The 21,724-nt window shown below is 32.1% G+C and overlaps 3 protein-coding genes and 1 pseudogene across 3 annotated transcripts; 2 read left to right on the plus strand and 2 right to left on the minus strand.

Annotated features, from left to right (window-relative positions):
• Positions 1–1,279: 1,279 nt before the first annotated feature.
• LOC108462443 (transcriptional corepressor LEUNIG-like) lies at positions 1,280–3,418 on the plus strand (annotated as a pseudogene).
• A 446-nt stretch (positions 3,419–3,864) lies between these two features.
• LOC108462442 (probable glycosyltransferase At5g20260) lies at positions 3,865–6,702 on the minus strand. The gene is made up of 4 exons (XM_017762388.2): positions 6,464–6,702; positions 6,233–6,375; positions 5,761–6,115; positions 3,865–4,527 (listed from the first exon to the last, which is right to left on the minus strand). Exons 1-4 carry the CDS (start codon positions 6,659–6,661, stop codon positions 3,865–3,867), a joined length of 1,359 nt encoding a protein of 452 aa, XP_017617877.1. The 5' UTR covers positions 6,662–6,702.
• Positions 6,703–10,017: 3,315 nt separating this feature from the next.
• LOC108464124 (receptor-like protein kinase FERONIA) lies at positions 10,018–13,114 on the plus strand. Its single transcript, XM_017764228.2, has one exon. It carries the CDS (start codon positions 10,194–10,196, stop codon positions 12,957–12,959), a length of 2,766 nt encoding a protein of 921 aa, XP_017619717.1. The 5' UTR covers positions 10,018–10,193; the 3' UTR covers positions 12,960–13,114.
• Positions 13,115–15,720: 2,606 nt separating this feature from the next.
• On the minus strand, positions 15,721–18,462 carry LOC108463071 (heptahelical transmembrane protein 1-like). The gene is made up of 4 exons (XM_053024449.1): positions 18,047–18,462; positions 17,585–17,677; positions 16,618–16,666; positions 15,721–16,525 (listed from the first exon to the last, which is right to left on the minus strand). The coding sequence occupies exons 1-4, from the start codon at positions 18,289–18,291 to the stop codon at positions 15,878–15,880; spliced, it is 1,035 nt and encodes a 344-aa protein (XP_052880409.1). The 5' UTR covers positions 18,292–18,462; the 3' UTR covers positions 15,721–15,877.
• Between the last annotated feature and the right edge of the window lie 3,262 nt (positions 18,463–21,724).

Raw genomic sequence — 21,724 nt, forward strand, 5'->3', positions numbered from 1 at the left:
TTATTTTTTTTAATTTGTTAAATCTAAATAAAAATAGATTAAATTGATCACTTTACTATTAAATAGTAAATATAAAATTCACAACAAAGGCGAAGCAAAAGTTTTTTAGTCAGAATTAAATTATATATTTTATAATAATAAAATGTAATTTCATCCTTTTAATAATCTATTTTTTATAATTTTAAATGATTAATTCAAATTTTTATCATTTTAGGACTAAAGTGAAATTTTATAAATACTAATTTAAAATTTTGAAAATTATAAATGGGTTAAAAGGAAATTTTGCATTGTAGGAAGGATCGAGGCCCTTGCCAATCCCTTGACTCTGAACTCCTGATTAATGGTGCATTTTATTGTTAGTCACTTTAAAATTAAGGTAAATAATTTACCAGTCACTTTAAATAGAGATCGTTTATATTTTAATCACCCTAATTTTTTTACATACAAATGCCCAGTTAATCTTTCGTTACCATTTAATGATAGAGTAATTAATTTGATCAATTTCTTTTTTAGGTGATCAAATTAAAAAAAAAAAACTTTGGACTTTGGGGTGACCAAAATAAGTTTATTTGTTTATGAATTGATTGCTTTTTTATTATATAATATATCATATATTAAAAGTATAATGATAAATTTAACCCTCAACATTTATTTCTTTTGTCAATTTGGCTCTTATTTTTTTAAGGCTAAATTTAGCCATTAACCTTTCAAAAAATAGTCCAATCATTTTCTAACAGAAATATTAATTAAAACATTAATTTTTAATGATGTTGGCGGAGTATCTGCGTGGTAATATAAGTATGTTTCATGCTACAGGATACTATTTGTCTTATATATCACGTTAACAATAATTTAACAATTATAAAAATATTTAAAAATAAAATGACTCAAAATTCAAAAAATTCATAAAAATTTAACATTTTATTCACTATTTCAATTAAAAATAACAATTTGATAATTTTGAATAGATGATCAAATTTAACTTTTTTTTTTAATTTGAGCTCAAATTTAACTAGAAAACCTTAAATGAAAAATTAACCCTAAACTATAGAAGTTTTTCCATTTAAGTACCTAAACTGTTTTTCCTTATCAAAAGTATTACCTAAACTTTGATTCCATAGTCACTTTGATTCAACCGCTTGCTCCACTGAAAAAAAAAAGTTATATTTAGTTATTTTTATTTTATTCACTGTGTTTTCTTTCTTTCATCCACTCTTCTTCTTCCTCACAACCCTACAAGTTTTCAACAACAACAACAACAAAAAACCATTTATGTCTCATGTCACAGTGGGAAGATAAAGATCTTGAATTGCAGGCTAAAATGGATGGATTTGTGGAGGATGGACCTCTTGACGATAACGTTGAGTCTTTTTCATCCCATGAAGAGACTGATCCTATAGATGCTGTTGGCCGATGTATGGATGTAACTAAGGTGTATAAATATTACTTGTATGGTTGTTATGATTTGATATAGTTAAAGTCTACTGTTGTATTGTAGCTTATCTTTTTCAAACATTGTAGTTTCACTCTATTGGCTTTTTGACTTCAGGTTTCACATTTATGGAAGTAAATTCTGTTCGAGCAAGCAGAAACAAAGTTATTTGCTGTGATTTCTCGTCAGACGGAAAGTTCCTAGCTACTGGTGGCCATGATAAAAAGGTGAGTTATAAGAGGGGAGCCGGAAATTTTCATTCTTTTGAAATTTTAGATAAGAGTGCAATCATGTGCACTTTTTTTTTTTTTTTTTTTGCATTGCAGGCTGTATTATGATATACGGACACTTTGAAGCCGAAGTCTACGCTTGAAGAAGATTCAGGTTTGATTACTGATGTTCGTTAATTTCAGTCCCAGCATGTCACGCCTTGCAACATCTTCATTTGACAAAACCGTCAGAGTCTGGGATGCTGACAGTGTTAGTGGACATTTCCTTTCAATTTTAGTCCTGGTTATTTTCATGATATTGTCATTTAATCTGCATTGACATATGCTGTTGTCAATTTGTCATCAAAATACAATTAGACATTATGCTGAATCCTTATGCATGTACTGTACTGTGTTAGCATTTTCATATCGATGATGTATAGTATGTTCCAAAACAGTGATCGAAAGGGTACTGGTTTGGTTTCTGCTTTTTTCTTTGTAATGCTTGCTGCTAAAGTCTTTCTATACTGTTTGATGGATCTGTCTTTCAATTTACTGCAGTCTGGTTATTCGATTCGTACATATATGGGACATTCTGGTAATGTTATGTCACTTGACTTCCATCCAACTAAGGATGATCTTATCTGCTCTTGTGATGATGATGGTGAAATACGATACTGGAGTATCAACAACAGGAGCTGTACAAGAGCTTTCAAGGTATGATCTTGCTTCGGATTTCATTGCAATGCAAATCTATATCGAACTCAGGCATCTCTCTTTGAGGTTGATGCACAGCTATTGATATTGTTTCCATTGTGTGAATCAGGGTGGTATGGCCCCTGATACACCCCATTTGAGAATTCAACCTTGCCTCGGAAAATATCTTGCAGCAATTGCTGAGAATGTTGTATCTATAGTGGACACCGAGACTCAAACTTACCGGCACTCATTACAGGTCAATTAGTCTACGTGGATTATTAATTATATAAAAGAAATCCTAAGGAACTAGCTGACTCAAACGTGCATTCCAATGGTTACTACAAAAATATTTTTATTTTTTGGACTAGCCAATTATAGCCATGGTTATTCGGACTCTAGTGTTCGGTTTGGTTTTAACTCAGGTTTTATTATATTACAACTAGATCGGCGTAGTTTGAAAACTTCTTATTAAGATAACCAAATAAGGCTAGCCGAGCCGTTGTTTGTTGTCTGGTGACTTGAGTAGTCGAGTGAAAAGATCCAACAATAGTGATCTCATTTATAAGTATTTTAAGCAATTTACCCTTTGTAACACGACCGACTTATGTTTTGTCTTCCGATTTGTAAAAGCAGGGACATACTTAACCGATCCATTTTGTATGCTGGGACCCTTCAGGTGAGCTTCTAGCATCCGTTAGTGAGGACTCTGTCCGAGTTTGGTCCTTTGCGTCAGGCAGTGAAGGGGAATGTGTTCACGGATTGAGCCGTAATGGCAAAAAGTTCCTCTCTTGTGTTTTTCATCCTTCGTTTCAATCATGGCTCGTTATTGGCTGTTACCACGCAAGTAATTTTTTTCTTTTAGTCTTGTATTTTGTGTTATATATACTAACTTGTCATTTGTCAATGACATGCTCCCTTTCCATGTCGGATTCAGTCTTTGGAGCTATGGAATATGTCGGAGAATAAGACCATGACATTATCGGCTCATGAAGGATTCATCGCTGCATTGGCTGTATCACCGGCGACAAGGTTGGTTTCTTCCGCAAGTCATGACAACTTCGTTAAACTGTGGAAGTGATTCGATCGCTTAGCTTGTGGCTGTTATGGTTGCTCGATATGTCCGTTTTATGTGGTTTGTCTCTGCTCCCTGTGTAACCCTAGTAAAAATTAACCTTGCTGTCGTTGCATGCATGTTTATGTAACCCTTGTATCTTTAACTCGGACATTCTTGCTGTTCACTCACCTTGTGTTTTTGATGTTTTGCTGGTACTTCTTTTTGTTTTGTTTTTTTTTTGAAGTGGGAGATGACTGTTCATGGATTCGATAAGGTGCGTATTCATTGAAATTGAAGATTTGAAGCCATGGATGGTAACATCTTTGATAGTTTTTGCGGAATTTTTGTTAATGAAATCAATGCATGCATGCATGTTCGAATTTGAGAGCTAATTAGTAGCTGTAAACTACACTGATTTGTCTCAATGAAATGGAAGAATATATAAATATATATATACACATAAGACCAAATTATAACAATATAGTGTTTAGCCTTCTAAGCCATATTGAATGAAGCACCATATGAAGAATATCAAAAGGTCTAGCCGGTCTATTCAACTCAAAATGCCGTCTCAATTTCACCACCCTCTTCTGCATTTTCCGGTACTCCTTTTCCGGTATCCCTTTCAGTATCCTCTTAATCTCCGTCATCTTCTCTGGCGCTATCTTAACTGAGAATTCTCTCCAATCAAGCACATCACTAAACGGCAGCACGTAACTATCCGAAATGATCACCGGCACGCATCCGGCGTAAAATGACTCCACCACTCTAGGACTCGCCACTTCGAACCCACTCGGGCACAAGCAATACTTGCTCTTCCCCATCAATTCATTGTAATCTTGGCCGTCAGGAAGGTACTTGTGGACTTGGACTTCCTCATCTTTGTCCTTCCAATGGTGAAGCAAGATTTTACGGATGTTTCCGTGGCCACCGCCGGCGAAGAAGGCCAGGATGGTTCGGTTTTCGGGCGGTTGGATGAACCGCCGTTCACCACTGAACCCTTGAGGAGGCACCTTTATTTCCGGCAATGCAACGTCTCTGTTGGGATGGAATCCTTCGGAGCTATTGGCATTGCATAGGACCTTTATTAAATTCTTGTAAAGTTGAGGGTCCTTCATAGATATATCCGGTGCCTACAATGTTGCCACTCAAACAAAGTTATATGTATGATAGCTCGGAATTCAAGTGTCCAAACTTTAAACTTGATTATTATACACGAATTCAGATTTAATTTAATTAATATAATATACTTGATATCAAATATATACCCATATCTAATATAGATTTAAATGTAAGCTATAATTTAAGCCTAAAAAAATCAAAACCATTAATTACCCTCATTTTTAAATGAAATATTCATATATTCAACCCACATTCAAATATGAATGCGAAATTATAAATTCTTAAACACATAAAAGAATAATATTAATGTGTATATACAATAATAATTTGAAGTTACAATAAAGGAAACAATTCTTATGTGGCACACCTAAAATTTACTATTTGGTATACTAATTATTTGCCATGTGTTTTATTAATTAAAATTTAAAATTAATATTATTTCAATCTAATTTTCTTATAAAAATATATCAACATTGAATACTAATTTATATAACAAAGATTATATATATAAATAAACTTTGTTATAACTGATTAATCATATATTACGAAAAAATATAAATATGTGAACCATTAGTCCAATTTTAATTTATTCTTAATATTAAGTCTTTATATATAATTTTAATATCCAATATATATAAGAAAATAGAAATATGTACTTCAAGTCTCTAAAATTTAAATTTTACTTTTTTAATTATTAAAATTAAATTTTATATATAAAATATATAAAATATTTTCTTTATTTAATAGATAAATGAGACAAATATTAAATATGTTATTGAAATCGTACGGATTAATTTATTAATTTAGTTATCAATTGTGTATTTTTTTCTATACATCTTTTCATTATGTAATTTTTGTTTAATAACTTAAATTTATATATATATATATATATATATATATATATATATCTAATATTTAAATTATATTTTAAATCAATTTTAAAAGTAAAGTAAAAATCATAAAATATCAAATCATTCGCATTTATTTTAAATATTAAAAAATTAGTCTTTAGGATATATATAAATTGATTAAGTCGATTAATGAGTCTTAGTTCAATTGGTATGAGTATTATTAGGATGTAAGTTTGAGTGTGCTGAAACATAATATTCTCCTATTATAAGTTGAGAAAGGGATATGGGTAACTTTAAATATTATATTAAAAAGTGTAGATATGATCAGAATCTATAACGAGATTATTCAATATCTATATATATATATATATATAAAATGATTAACATACGTACCCAATCATGGCAAGAGAGCATGAAATGATCAGCACCATTGGTCCTATTCCAAAATGGGTATTTGTGGGACACGACTTTGATGTAATCGGTGAAGATCCTCACCAAACGATCACGATCATATGTAGTGATTGGCATATAAATGTATTTCACAATGTGCCCTACGCTGACCGGCAAGAACAACACATGGGCCTCATTCGGATCTTGAGCCTTAAATGGGCTTTTTCGACTCTCTATTTCGGCTATGAATTGGCCCTCTATTGCATATATGTTTTTCATTGGCCCATTGTGGACTAAAGGCCTTTCTCCTTCTTTATAGGTCCATATCTTGAATCTCTTCACCATTTCTATGTGACTTCTAAATACATATGTGAACCCAAAAAGGATGAGGACCAAAATGATAAAATGAGTAGACATTAGGGACTACATTTATCTTTATGCCAAAATAAAACGTTTGAAGTTTTTTTTTCTTAACTGATGGAAACCGTACGGATTCCGATAAACGGAGCCTCTGGGGACGAAGGTTTCCTCTCTGTCCGACGTATAACTCTTTGTTCGTATCGCTTCTCTTATTGCCGCTCGTGCTTTGGCCAAACCTGCTTCAACATTACTCACCCTCTACTCTCCCATCAAAAAACCAAATGAATTAGTGTCAAATAATCCACATACATACATACATACGCACATACATACATATGAAGCTTACTTTGACATGGCTGACAACATCACGATCACTTGTTGCAGAAAGCAAGGAAGGTTGTTTGGTGGGAAACGAAGAGAGAAAATTGGTGGATGATAAGTTTTTAGGGTTCATTGAGGAAAATAAACATAAACATAACACAATAACCAAAACAAGGAATGTTGGAACAAGAACAAGTGTTGATGATCTTCTAAACCCTTCCATGGCTGCTTCACTTGTTTCACTTCTTTTATTTGATGCTTAATATACCCATCTTTTTCAGTTTAAATGTAATTTTAATATATTAATTAATGAGGAAAAAAAAGGGTTTTATTTTTATTTTCTTTTTTTGGTATGTAAGAAGTTTTCCACTAAGCTTTCCCCAACTCTTTAATGGCTTCATTTTGTTTTTGGTAAGAAAAGATTTATTAATTTAAGATTCCAAAGGTTTTTTTTTACACGATTGATACATTTCGATAAGATAAGATTTTTTTTAAATCTTTACATTTATGATTTATGATGAATGTATATCAAAGTATGATTTGCTTAGTAACCAAAAATAAATAAAAGTAATTAGTAATATTAAATTAAAATTAAAAATAATAAACATCTAATAATATTAAGTTTTAATTGATTGATATTTATATATATTTTAAAATATTAAAAATTATTATTATATAATTGAATGTTAATTAGAATAATAATTAAATTTAATATTTTATTTGACCATAATGACCGAATTGATTATCGTCATCATTAACCTCCTGTTTTTCTTTTCTATTTTTGGATTATTATATGATGATTTTTGAACTTTTCATATACATATATAGAAATAGAAAAAGATAGACTAGAACGGACATCTCTTATGTCATGTCGATGACAATATAAAAATGGAATTGGATCTGGATGGAATATAATGAAATAGAACCACTTTGGACATTGTTGCAAATATAGGAAGATGTGAGTTCGAATGTGCTGAAGCAAATTATCTTTCTATTTATTGGTTTGGGTGAAGTTATGAGTAATTTTAGGCATTGTGTCAAAAAGATAAGATACGATTAGAACTGGAAAATAATTATACTAATGATTTATGACAAATACAAAATCATTTACACTAAATTAATAATCACATTTTTTTTTGGTGAGAAAAATAACAGGAATAGAAATGTAACTCAAAAGATTCTAAGAGACGTTAAAAGCTTTATCATGCTGGATAGATGTAACCACCACATCCGGAGGAACTTTAAATATCTGTAGGGAAGTCTGCCAAGAGAGACTGATCTTTGCCAAATGGTTAATTGCACTCTTTAGGAATATGCTTAAGTTCCCACTGATCTACAGAATGTAAAACTCGTTTGACTCTTCTAAACAAAGTGATGTAGAATCCACATTTTCTTCCATATTCAGGGCCCTAACCACTTTAAAATTATTTGTCTGGATCCTGACTTTCTTATACCCTTTATCTAACAGAATGAGAATGCCATCAAGAATGCCCCAAATTTGTGCTTCCAAAGGTGAACATCGGCCCAGATAATGAGTGAATCCCAGGATCCAATTTCCATCTCGATCACGAACCACTCCACCTTTGTGGCATTTCCGAAGGCTCTAGCCACTACTCCATCAGTAAATAAATGCACCCACTCTTCCGAAAAGTAGTGGTGGATCTTCGAAGAGACTGGTCTATTCTTGGTCCCAATCAGGAAAGGCTCAAAATGCTGAGCTCCGTTGAGAGAGGACTTAAGAACATCCTGAGCCCAATAATCACATTTTTAAGTTGAACAAAATTAATAATAAACACATTTAATATGAGATAAATCTCAAAATTGTACATTAAAGATTTATGTATATATTTGAATTACAATCAAAGTTATACATGTGTATAATTACACCAAATCAAAATTTATGTATCGAATTGTTACTACTTACCAGAAAAAAAAAAGGAACAGTTACTAACAAGTGTTTCTTCATCTAGTTGACATCCAAAAGGTAAATTTCTTTCTTGATAAAGCTTTCAATCATACATCCTTCTCCAACCTTATATATTGATGACTAATATCTCTAGGAATAGTAGTCGAGCGGGACAGAAGCGAATATTATTAAATCCATCATTGCTTCATAGTTGCCATAGTTTGCTCCATCATATATTCTACTCCACTATGAATGAATAATTTTGAAAAACACTACCGCTTCCATGGATGTTGAATGCATGCATTCCTACTCCACCCTGCCCCATCCCACTCCGCTCCATTTCAATTTAAAATTTTGCTACTTATCTTAAATATTTCCAATCTTTTTAAATTCAAGTAAATATTTAAATATAATTCTTCAAAAAGTAATTAAATATAAAATAAATGGAATTTTTTTTTATATTATGTTATTACATTTTTACCTTTTTAATAGTTTATATATAAGGATAAAATGATAATTTTATATAGTGCAGCGGGTTGGAGTGAGACAAGAAATTACCATATTCACTCCATACCCATTATCGAAAAAGAAAAATTCACCCACTCCGTACCTATTTTCAAAAGAAAAAATCTATTCCATTCAAAATAGATTAATGTGGAATCCATCCAGCTGTTTAGATTTTGTCATCCCTAAATAGCTCAACTTGTTGTTCATCCCAAATGCTCATATGCCTGATTCTTATGCTTTTTTTAAATGGGATCCAAATTGTTTCCATGCCCGACAATTGAAATCAAATATAAACTATAGTAATTTAAAATTATCATTAAAGAAAATATTTTAACGTAAAGCGTTAAGAAACTGTCATTTGGTACACTAATTATTTAACTTTAAATATAATTAAATATTAAATATAATTATTATAAATAAATATTAATAATTCTCGAATGGAGGATGTTGAGTTTAAGGGTTTAATGTTTAGGATATAGAGTCTTGGATATAAGATTTAGAGCCTTGAGTTTAAGGTTTTAATATTTATTTATAATTAATTATTAGTTAATTATATTTAAATAAAATTATTAGTATTTATTTTAAGTTTACTATTTTTTGTTTCATTTAATGATGAAATGTTATTATGCACTGTTAGTGCATGAGATTTATCACTGATAGTGCATCAAATATCCTCCTAAACATTAATGCATACCCAAATTGATATAATCTTGGTAAAAATATCATGGAGGCTTTTGTATTAAAAGTCGATTATATTTTACTCCTTTTATTTAAAAATATTGATAAATTAGTCCTTATATATTATATCGAAGAACAAATTAATCATTTTGTTAAAAATATCAATTTATATTATTAAAATTAGTGACAAAATAACCGACATGATATGTAACGTGTGAGCTGGATATACAAATATCAGTTTTAATAATAGAAACGAAAAGATGTTTTAACAAAAGATTCCAAATTGATGACTGGTGAGAATAGTCAGATTTGTATTAATTTGAATATTCAACGAATTAAATTCCAGTTCTATTTTTTGGTTTTTTAAAACAAACAAAAATATAAATATCTCACAGCATCTTAGCAATATAGCACCAAAAAGGTGGTGCCAAAAAGTCAATTCTTTTTTGACCAAGTTTTCCATGACCCATATGCAGTAGAGTAGATTAATGATGATGACAGATGATACAAGCAGTAGAGTAGAAACTTGACTAAACAGATGCAGATAAATTAGGAAAAATGGGAATTTGAAAATTCAAATGTAACAATGATACTCTTCCCTGTACTGCATGTCCACTTGAGTATTCATTTTCAAGCTTTGTTCATCTCTTAGCCTTTTCTCCATATGCATTTCTCTCTGGTTCTCTGTCTTTCCCTTGCAATGGAGATTCCAAGCAGAACAACTTTTTCCGTTCAAAACCTCTTATTTCACTCCTTTCTCCATCTCTTCTTCTTCATTCAATACCTTGCGGTTCCTGTTACAGCAGAGTTCAATGTTACCTCTTACAACCCCATAGAGAACTTCGCAATTAACTGTGGTTCTTCCATGGGTGGCAAATCTTGGGATGACCGTCCTTGGGTCGGAGATGGCAATGGAAAATTCAGTCTCATAGAGCAGCAAAACAATAACAACAAACCTTCAGTTAGTAAAGCTGCATCTCAACTGTCCTCATCAGTTGATACGTTCCCCTACTCCACAGCTCGTCTTTCTTACTCACAGTTCACCTATTCAATTCCGCTCACTGATGGCCAAAAGTTCATTCGCTTGCACTTCTATCCAACTTCATATCCAGACTTTGGCGACCCTTCTAAGAAAGCTTTCTTCTCTGTTAAAGCTGGCGATTTTACCCTTCTCAGCAATTTCAGCGCTTCACTTCATGCTCATGATGAAGTTACATTTTTCAAAGAATTTTGTGTGAACCTTGATGAAGGTCAAAGTTTAAACTTAACTTTCACTCCAAGTCCTTATATCACTGACTCTTATGCTTTCATCAACGGAATTGAAGTTGTTTCCATGCCGAACAATCTATATTATACACCAGCGAGTGATGAACGGGTACCACATTTTGTAGGCCAGGCCCAAGGACAGACTTTCCACCTAGAAAACAACACTGCCCTTGAGAACATGTATCGAATCAACGTTGCTGGTGGGCAGTCAATCTCGCCAAAAAATGACACTGGGATGTTCCGGAGCTGGTTCAATGATGATTACCGATATTTGACAATACGCAATCCAAGTGCTCTTCCTGTTAATACCACTATTGATCTCAAAATCAGCAGTCCTATGCAATCCTTCGCTGCTCCAAAGGAGGTTTATATAACTGCCAGGACCATGGGGACGAACAAGACCAAGAATGAGAACTACCAGCTGACATGGGAGTTTCCTGTTGATTCTGGGTTCAATTACTTCGTAAGATTACATTTTTGTGAGTTCCAGATTGAGATAACCAAAGAAGGTGAGAGAGTGTTTGAGATCCTCTTGGCTAATGCAAGTGCGGAAAATCAAGCAGATGTTATATTCTGGAGTGGTGGAAATGGGATTCCAGTGTATCGGGATTACGTCGTCGCAATAGGAAATATAGGAAAGGAAAAGCAGCAAAATCTCTCCATTGCTATGCATCCTTCGCCAGAGTGGAAAACTAAATATTCTGATGCAATCTTGAATGGGCTAGAAATCTTCAAATTGAGCAACGGTTTTAATCTTTCCGGACCAAATCCTGATCCAGACACGACAAGTCCTGATCCAGACACGACAAATCAACAAGGATACTCATCACCAACCTCAAACAACAAAGTAGTATCCGGCATTGTGGGAGGCGTAATATCGGGCTTTGTTGTTCTTTCTCTTCTTTGTTTCTTCGTTTATCGTCGAAAGAGGAAAGTCAAAGATACTGATTCCAGTAAAGGAGTTCCAGTAATGGAGTTAACCAAGTGTGGTAGCTCATCTCTGCCTTCCGAACTTTGTCGCTACTTTTCACTGGCTGAGATCAAACGAGCAACCAACAACTTTGACAATGTTTTCATTATTGGTGTTGGTGGTTTCGGCAACGTTTACAAAGGATTCATCGATGGTGGGGCTACCCAAGTTGCTATCAAACGGTTGAACCCTGAGTCTCAGCAAGGTGCTCACGAATTCAGGACCGAGATCGAGATGCTCTCCCAGCTACGCCACCTCCATTTGGTCTCATTGATAGGCTATTGCAACGATGGCGGAGAGATGATTCTTATATATGATTACTTGGCCAATGGAACACTTCGTGATCATCTTTACAACTCCAAAAACCCTCCTCTTCCATGGAAACAACGGATAGAGATTTGTCTTGGTGCTGCGCAAGGGTTGCAGTATCTTCACTCAGGTGCAAAACACACCATCATTCATCGAGACGTAAAGACAACAAATATCTTGTTGGATGAGAAATGGGTGGCTAAGGTTTCAGACTTTGGGTTGTCTAGAATCGGTCCCACGAACATGTCCCAAACCCATGTTAGCACGGTAGTGAAAGGCAGCTTCGGATACTTGGATCCAGAATATTCCCGTCGTGGAAAATTGACCGAGAAATCCGATGTATATTCATACGGAGTGGTCCTTTGTGAAATATTATGCGCTAGGCCAGCAATTCATCGCTCGGCCGAGAAGGCTCTGGTAAACTTAGCAGCACAGGCACAAGAATGCCATCGAAATGGAACACTTTATAATATGATTGATCCATTTTTGAAAGGTAAGATTGCGGTGGAGTGTTTGAAAAAATTCACTGAAGTGGTAATGAGTTGCTTGCATGATGACGGAATGGAAAGGCCATCGATGGATGCTGTGGTGTGGGGCTTACAGTTCGCACTGCAATTGCAAGAAACTGCAGAGGAGGAGGGGCTTAAGCCTAATGCCATTGCTGGAATTGAGGAAGATATCGATGAGGAGAGCCCCATCATAGCCTATGCAATGGAAGATGAGAGTGGGGAAGTGTTCAGTAGCATCGGCGACCATGTCATGAATTCCAGGAGCACTACTTCGTTCAGTTTAACAAGTGATGAACAAAGTTTTATTAGAAAGGGTTCTGATAAATACTTGTCAAAGGCAGTGTTTTCCGAGATTAGAGATCCACAAGGACGATGATGGAAACTCGAAGCTCGTTGATTAGGGAATCTTGATAGTAATGGCCGGTAGTTCATTTTAGAATGATCCAACAGTATTATTAGATAATTCAAAAACAAATTGTTACTTAATATTAGATATATTTCAAGGTAGTTTCAGGTGCCTCTTAAGTTGAATGTTTACGACCAAGTTGTGACGGAACCACAAACACCACAACAGACAAGCAGACGGTGACTAACCGTACCATGCCTCCTCTCATAACAATCTTCAATGAAGCTCGCAATCGACATATTATAGTCTGTAACATTCAGATAATTCCGCACCACCCAAGCCTTAAAACAATGGGGTAAAGCATGATCTATTAGTTTCAATCTCACCACCCCGCGCTGCTAATACAACCTTACGTGGGATGAAATTTCGCAGCACTCTACAACAAAAATCCTTCACCTTTGGATGTAGCTCATTATTCCAAACCAAAAGCCAACACCCCACTATTGTTAAATTAGCAATATTTGTAAACATCTCGACAACAACTCGATACCCTGGTTTAACCGTGTAGGTACCATTCTTTTCATAACGCCATATCCATTTGTCAGGCGGCTTACTCACGCCGATAAGGATGCGTAAAATATTCCGAACATCAGTTGGCGCCAACAAATCCCCAATCAGATCAACATCCTAATCCTCCCCTTAGTCATTTAAAAGAGAATTAGCGGTGAGGTTTTTCGAATGTGTTCAGTTAAAATCATTATCATCGGGTCCAAGAGTAAAATATTTTCGAATGTCTCCAGTTAAAAACTTTTCAGAGATTGAGTTAACTAGCATCGACATTATTATCAATACAAGAGGGACTTGAGTTCGACTGTGCTCACATCATCCTATATTGATAATGTATTATCTTTCTATTTAAAGATTGGAAGAGACTATAGATAATTCTATGTATTGTATAAAAAGAAATAGATATAATAAAACCTATAATAGAATTAATGATATTTGAAATACACACCAACTACATTTGAGGACCTACAAATTTGGGCTAATATTACTGAAAATTATTTTTAAAAATATAATAATAATAACAAAATGAAAATAAAAAACCATTTTATTCAACCCATGATCTTTCATTCAACTCTAAAATTCCCAAATTTCTCAAAGCCCTATCAGAAAATCCCACAAATTTTACATTCTCAAACATTATTAATTCTAAAATCACTTCATTCTGTCCCCATTGCTGACGGTGATCTTTACTTCTTTATTTGCAATAGCAGCCAATATTTTTAGAATTGTACAAGTAATTGAGTCGATCAAATCATCGATTTGTTAGTTTGTACGGTTATTAGTTGGACCGACTCAATTAAGAAATTATTAAAATTAAAAATATTAAAATCTAGTTCAACTTATTCATATAGATTAGTGATTCAACCAATTCAATACTATTCTATTGATCGATACCAAATCGATTCATGATTTACCTAATCGATTCACGATCTAATTAACCGATCTGATTTGGCCAGATTCTAACTTCATTGATCTTAGCTAACTAAGAAATCAGGCTTTTTCTTGAATCCATCAAGATTTTTTTTTTTCCGAAAGCAAACTCCATCAAGATTAGCTAGGTAATTATGGGGGACAATTTTGGAGCAAAAATATACAAGCAAATGCAAAGTTTGGATTTAACAAAGATGAACAAAGAAAAAGATAAAAACACTGGTGCTTGGTTTAAATAATTTCACATTTTCAGGATAATTTAAGATTTCAAAACAACTTTTTATTATTATTTGGATTTCAAAATTATTTAAAGTTGATAATTTTACATTCCCAATAATACCAAGATTCTGTAATATAGGAGATAATTTCAATACCCAATCTTCTTTATGTAATCCTATATTCCCATGATAATGTGATATTTTTTATATTTTTACCCTATTTTAAATGAATTTTATTCATTTTACTTCGATAATTTTAATTCATTATTTTAAATGAAATAATAATAACTAATGAATTAAAATTATCCAAGACTTTAGTATATATTTTCAAATAATATTTCAAAATATTTATTATTATAATTCTATTTAGTTTCTGAAAATTTTTTATTTTTTATTTTCGAAACAAAAGGAATTACCGGAGAGATTTTTAAAAATATTGATGTTGTCCTGTGGTTCTAGCCGAACTCCGGGGTGCGCTTGAGGGACTCCAGCTAGTATGGGATCTAGGTTTAAAAAAGGTGATACTTAAAATAGATAGTATTGAAGCTATTGAAGTGATCCAAGCAAATGAAGTTGAACAAATTTATTCAACCGTGGGGCATGCCATCAAGGACCTTTTCAAACGTACTTAGATGGTTTCATATGAGACGTGTTTAGAGAAGGGAATAAGGTTGCGGATGGCTTGGCAAAAATGGCGTTTTCAAGTCCTTTGGAGAGACATATTTACATGCAACCACATGTGTTTAGAGAGGAGAATAAGGTTGATAAAGTGTTTTAGTTATTGCACGACGACTAAGATGAAGGGCATTGTCTTATCTAATTTATCTTCGATTTAATACTTCTTTTGTAACGAAAAAAAATGTAAAACTGTCACTATACAAAATATTAACTCATAAATTAAAGGGTGATTATTTGATATATTGTGATAGGAGCTTTTTAGACACTACATTTTATATAATTAATTTTCTTATACTACACCTTAAAATATACTTGTCAAACACTCAGCCAGCTTGTGAATTCTTACAAACTACGTCGATAGTATATCAAATATTTTTCATAATTGCAAGTGGATAAAATAAAATGTTAAAAAATGAAATATATAAAAGAAGTTAAAACTTATAAAATTAAAAAATAAATTATTAATGTATGAAATACTAAGCCATATTAATTTTAACAATTCATTAATGATAGGCTTCAAAAACTTTCTTTAAATTGTGATCATGCATGAAGCAATTAACAGCTTTCGTGATTTCGCCAGTCCAGGAATACAAGAGAAGCACCATAATGAGCCAATGCACCCATGACCACCATGACGTGAAATATTTGATGACTATGGCAGGCTAAGTCGAACCATCCGGGTTTGAACCGCTCCGGGACTCTGCTAACGTAGAACACGACCCCGGTTATGTAGAATAAAGATGTGGCGAATTCGTAGGCGAGGGCGATGTTGCGGCGCGGATTAGACCAGTTGGCAATCGCGGCGTGAGTTCCGGGGACGATGCCGAAGAGCCCCATAGAAGCGAAGAGTAACGCTCGAAAGGGTCGGAATTTGTTGGTCGACATGGCTGGTGATAGCAGTGTCACAATGGTGAACAAGCCTAGAACCGTGATCCCACCAAGGTAGATGAACTGCCATTGCGGATCACATGGAAAACTGTAATAGACCGGTGGGAAAAACGTCGCAATGATCATGATGGCGATCCCGGTGTAGTCCATTCGCATCAACATGATGTTTAGACGGTGCGAGTGGCAAGAAAAGAGATGGCAAAGGCTGCTCGATAGAAGACAGAACATGGAGCCGGCTAACAATACGTAGAACGGCCACCGTGTTACGGGCGTCACCGTGAGGGTAATGTCTGATTCCGAGGCAGTTATTGGCTTCTGCAATTCTCCGAAATCAGGGCCATGGCATAATCAAAATTGAGCTTCTTACAGTGATCAATGTAATTAATCTATGAATAAATGCCACTCACCAGAACAAGGTCTTGAGAAACATTGACGTTGCCACTAACAGGAGATGACCTGCATTAATATTGTATAACATAAATTCTTGATTTAAGTCCATACATACATACATACATAAACAATATGACTTTTCTATCTTTGCATAATTTTGAATTCCCTTTTTTTCTGACTTTTCTATCTTCAAGTATATAGAATTTATTTATTTTTCTTAAACAAGTTAATACAGAAAAAAAGCGAATTCAAAATTATGCAAAGATATAAATAACTATCACTTCTGCTTACCAAAATATTAACAAATTAAGCCCCCCCAAAAAAACCAGTGATTAATTACTATCAGTATTTGTAGCAGTAGACATCCTTAAACTATAGTCAAATTTTAAATTAATTTATTTTTAATTATATTTATTTATAATTAAAAAGAAACGAAATAAAAGAGTGTCATAATTAAATGGTGACACATGTCACCAATAGACCTGTAGTAGAAAAATTGATTGAATAATATAATAGTTTAGAAATTTAATGAAATAATATTTGATATAATACCAGTAATTGAGTAAAACTTTTAGACTCCATGAGAAGTATCAGAGTATTGGCAAATGTTCTTCAAATGTATAGTATAATATTAAAATATATATTAAAAAAATAATAATTTTCTTCCTTTTATTATATAATCCTTCCTCAACCTATAAATAAGAAAATAATATGTTTCAGCCCACTCAAACTTATGTTTTCTTGTATTGACAATAATGTCATGCCAGTCGAGTTAAAACTCAATTCACAACACATAACGATTTTCTAAAATTATTTGTGAAATAAAAAATACACTGCTAATATTTTAAATACCAACCCAAATTTAATTAGAACGTCTAGAGACCAATTTAAAATTTCTCCCATAATTACAGCAATTAACTCGTAAGTATTACTGAAAAAAAGGTAAAATTCGTTAAAATTAAGGACTAGGACCTGTAAACGAACCTGGTTATGAAGGCAATGAGATCCAATACCTGTGGGACTTCAATCAAATTCGCCATCGTTAATCCCAAAAATAGTAAAAACCCAAATAAATGCCTACACAATTCATCATAAGAAAAATCAAAACTAAATTTCAAAACAATCATAAACCAAGAGAAGATAGACCCATTCAAAAAATTTGCTAAGTATTGTTGGTTATAAATTCCTCAATTGATTAATATTGTTTTTTTTTTTGGTAAGAATTTCGTTTTTTAACTTTGTGAGAGTTTGAGTGCCTGAGTGCAACCAGACCATGCTGATGCGCATGGTCATTCACCATAAAAATTATAATTTTACATTAAAATCTCAACATTTATATTTGGTCAGGCAAAACTTTGCAAATTTTTAAATAGAAAATCCCTAAAAAAAACAAAAGATCATTGAAAATGATTAACAAAACAGGGCTTTTGTTTTTCTTCAACATACGTCCAAACATTAAGTGTTTCGTTATGCCAACGAAAGATGCTAAAGAGAGCTTCTTTGAGAGGCCAGTTAGCCCTATAATAATTCACAATAAACTCATTGTCCTTCATATACTCCGGCAACTCCTTGTACGACACCAAACCATATGACGATGATGGCAGCAGCCGCGACGGCCACCGTACTCTTTTCTTCAATTTTCCCGCCTCGACAGGTTTAGCAACGAGCTTAGAATCGAGGGTCGAATCCATAATTAACAATGAATGTAATGACCCTAGGAGAAAGTTGAGACATTTATATTGCAAGAGAATAGGGATTTGAATGCGGGAATAATGGATGAAATTGAAAGCAATAAGAGACTTTCGTTTTGGTATTCCTTTGTTGACTGAAAGGAGTTATTGAGGTTCGTAGTTCGGAGGATGGCAGATGGCTTAATTACACCAACGGGAATATTTATGGATGGGAGAGAAAAACTAAAGGTCTAATTACGGTTTTAGTCACTTTATTATACTAATTTTTACAATTTAATCCATTTACTATCTTAATCTATACTATGTTTGATCGAGTCAGCCTCACCCATCAACTAAGTTCCAACTTAGTTGTAAAATTACCAAACGTCCATTCCTTTTGCAAAGCAACGAATATTATTTTGAGGGCATTTATATCCATTTATATTTTGATAAATCTAGCAAAATATATACACAGGATGAGAATTATAAGATTTGAATATAAAAATTATGATTTTCACTATTTTAACTTTATTCGTGGTGTGTCGCAATCTAGTTTAATATAATGTAATCAATTTAGACCTACTAATAACAATATAAAAATATAGGGATGAAATTGTAGAGTACAAAATTATTAATTTGTTTACTGTTAGAACACCAATAACAACATTTGATATTCAAATATTATATATATATATTTAAAATTTCAAACTAAAAACCATAATATATTAATAATATTATGAATTAGTGAGCTTTAGATTTTATCTTGAGTTATAAATATAATTCTATTATTAAAGATTATTTTATTTAATAAAATATAATTAATATATTTTTATATAAAATTAAATATTAATATTTTATTGAAATAATATGTTAACTAAAATTTATTATTTATTTATTTTAGGAAAAGAATTAGTTTTACAAAATGAAAATAAGAGGTTATTATAGAGAAATAATTAGTGAAGAGTGCACTTCATACTTTATGATTGTTTTCGTTGTTAAGATAAAATAAAACATAAAAATCGATTTTACATTTAGTTATTATAGAAAAACTGATTGTATCGTTAGTGAAAATTTTAATTTAAGCAATAATTCAAATGTTATCGCGTATATTTCTTAATACTTAATTCTTAGTTTTTTTAGTTTTAATCAAGAACCTTAAATGAAAAATTATTTATTTGATTCTTAATATAATAATAAAATTTCATTTTGACTCTTAAAAATTAAAACTAAAATTTATTCTCTAAAATTAAAAATTATATAATTTAATTTAAAAAATAAAATTTTACATTGATATAATAATAAAATTACATTTTAACTCTCAAAATTTAAATTTTAAATCGTGACATGAAAAATGTGTGGAGTGCATTTAATATTTGCACGTAAAAGCAAAACCAAAGCGTGCGAGAAAAGGATTGTTGTTAGGTAATCATAAATATTGCACTAAACAAGTTAGAATAAATGGGAATTTTCAACGTTTTAAGTGAGAATTTTCAACTTTTAAACAAGCACAAATAAATATATAAATAATTGAAAATTTGACCCTTACATTATGATTTTTTCAGTTTAGATACTTAAACTATCTTTTATTAGAAATGGTTTCTAGACTTTAATTTTAATTCTGTTATTATTTTTATTCAACTGTTTGGTTCGAATAAAATTTTTTTTATTCAATCAAATCATCTTATTCCTCTTCTTCCTCCTCTTTCTCTCTTCCGTTAAACACACATACACTCTCTCTCCTCAGTATCTTCTATACTTTCCCTCTCAGGATCCTCAAGAGCAATCGATAAAATGAAGCTTATAGAAGTTTTAACTTTGAGTAGAGGATATATACAAGTGTTTTGATCTTCTATTGTATAAAAAATTGGTTGGATCCGAAATTAATATTTTGTAAAGGTAAGGTGTTTTCAAGAAATTATCTTAAAAATAGTTATTTCTCTTTCATGTGCAAAACGATCAAGAAATACTATTCTCAAGATAAATGTCTTTACCCAAGTGAAATAATTTGTACTGCACTACAAATTGTTTTAAACCGGAATAAAATTTAGAGACATAGAAGAAAGAATATAATTTTAATGGTATCTTTTGCTCATAACTCAATTCCACGTATGTCAATTCTTATTTTTGGTGTCTATATATCGAGTACTAAGAGGAACCTACATGTTTCTTTGAAAGGACACAACTTTCCTTCAGAAAGATTTATGAATAGTTATGTTTGTTTATATAGAAACACCTCTCTTCAATTACTTTCTTTCTTTCTCTTCCATTATATAAATGTATATATGATTGTTGTAATATTATAAATAATATATATTATATATTATATACAACATATTTTATCTCGAAAATCAAGATTGTTTGAATCGGATCGGATGGAGAATCATTAGGATACTGATTTGGAGAGGGGCATTGAATCGGTTGGCTAGAGAACCAATACAAACCTTGAGAAAAAGCATCGGTGAAAAATCTTTCAAAATAATAAATTATATATTATCATTAGAAATTAATATTTATTAAAATAAATAATTCAACAAATAATACTAAAAATTATTTATTTTAAATTATAATTAAAATTATTTTTTGACATGAATATATATGTAGAAATATAGGGTATTTGTGCAAAACAAAATTGTGGCAAAAATAGTACTTGGAACTTTAACCATAGTTTTAACCACAAAACTTAAAAGTGCGCAAAAGATAAAGATAAACATTGAGATTGCTTATGCAGTTCAACTTCAATCTACATTGCAAGGCCTTGCCTAGAGCAATGATTGACTAATTTTCTCATAGTACAACCAATTATTTAAGTCATAACACTGGCCTAACACTCACCAATTTAGCGACCTCATCGTTGTATAAAGATCAGATCACTCTCCCACTAAGCTTCCCCTTCAAAAGCTTAGCTTTGTGCTCCATCAAACTCTCAATCTTTTGGTTACTCTCAGTCCTTTTTAACTTAGGTGAAACTTAAGTTTATATAGTACTTAAGTTTTGTTTATATATGAGTTATAATTTGATCACTTTTCTGTAAAGTAAAGTTAAAAATCAGCATAAGATAATACTTCTATAAGGGTCTTGATGTAATTTAATGTCTTCGACCATAGCAAGTGATTTGTTTCGCAAGTAGGCCGATTTGATCTGCAAAAAACCTCTCTTCAAATCTTCAATTTCAACTCAATTGGGCCTCATGTTTTGGGATTCATTCATCCAAATATCTTCAAAAATAAATAATCCAACACTTTTGTTCTAAATTTTATTAACTCCCCAAATAGGTAAGTAGGATAATGACACAATGTCTAAAGTTGTGGCCACTGTTTCAGTCACGGAAATAATCACTAAATAAACTTTGCTTTCAAATGTGCTAATAATATATATTTTAATAAATTTTTATTATTTATAAAGTTTATAAAATAAAATAAATTAAAATTTTATTTGTGCATATATACATTTTAGT

The sequence above is a fragment of the Gossypium arboreum genome, chromosome 13, assembly GCF_025698485.1.
Source record: "Gossypium arboreum isolate Shixiya-1 chromosome 13, ASM2569848v2, whole genome shotgun sequence".
Classification (NCBI taxonomy): Eukaryota; Viridiplantae; Streptophyta; class Magnoliopsida; order Malvales; family Malvaceae; genus Gossypium; species Gossypium arboreum.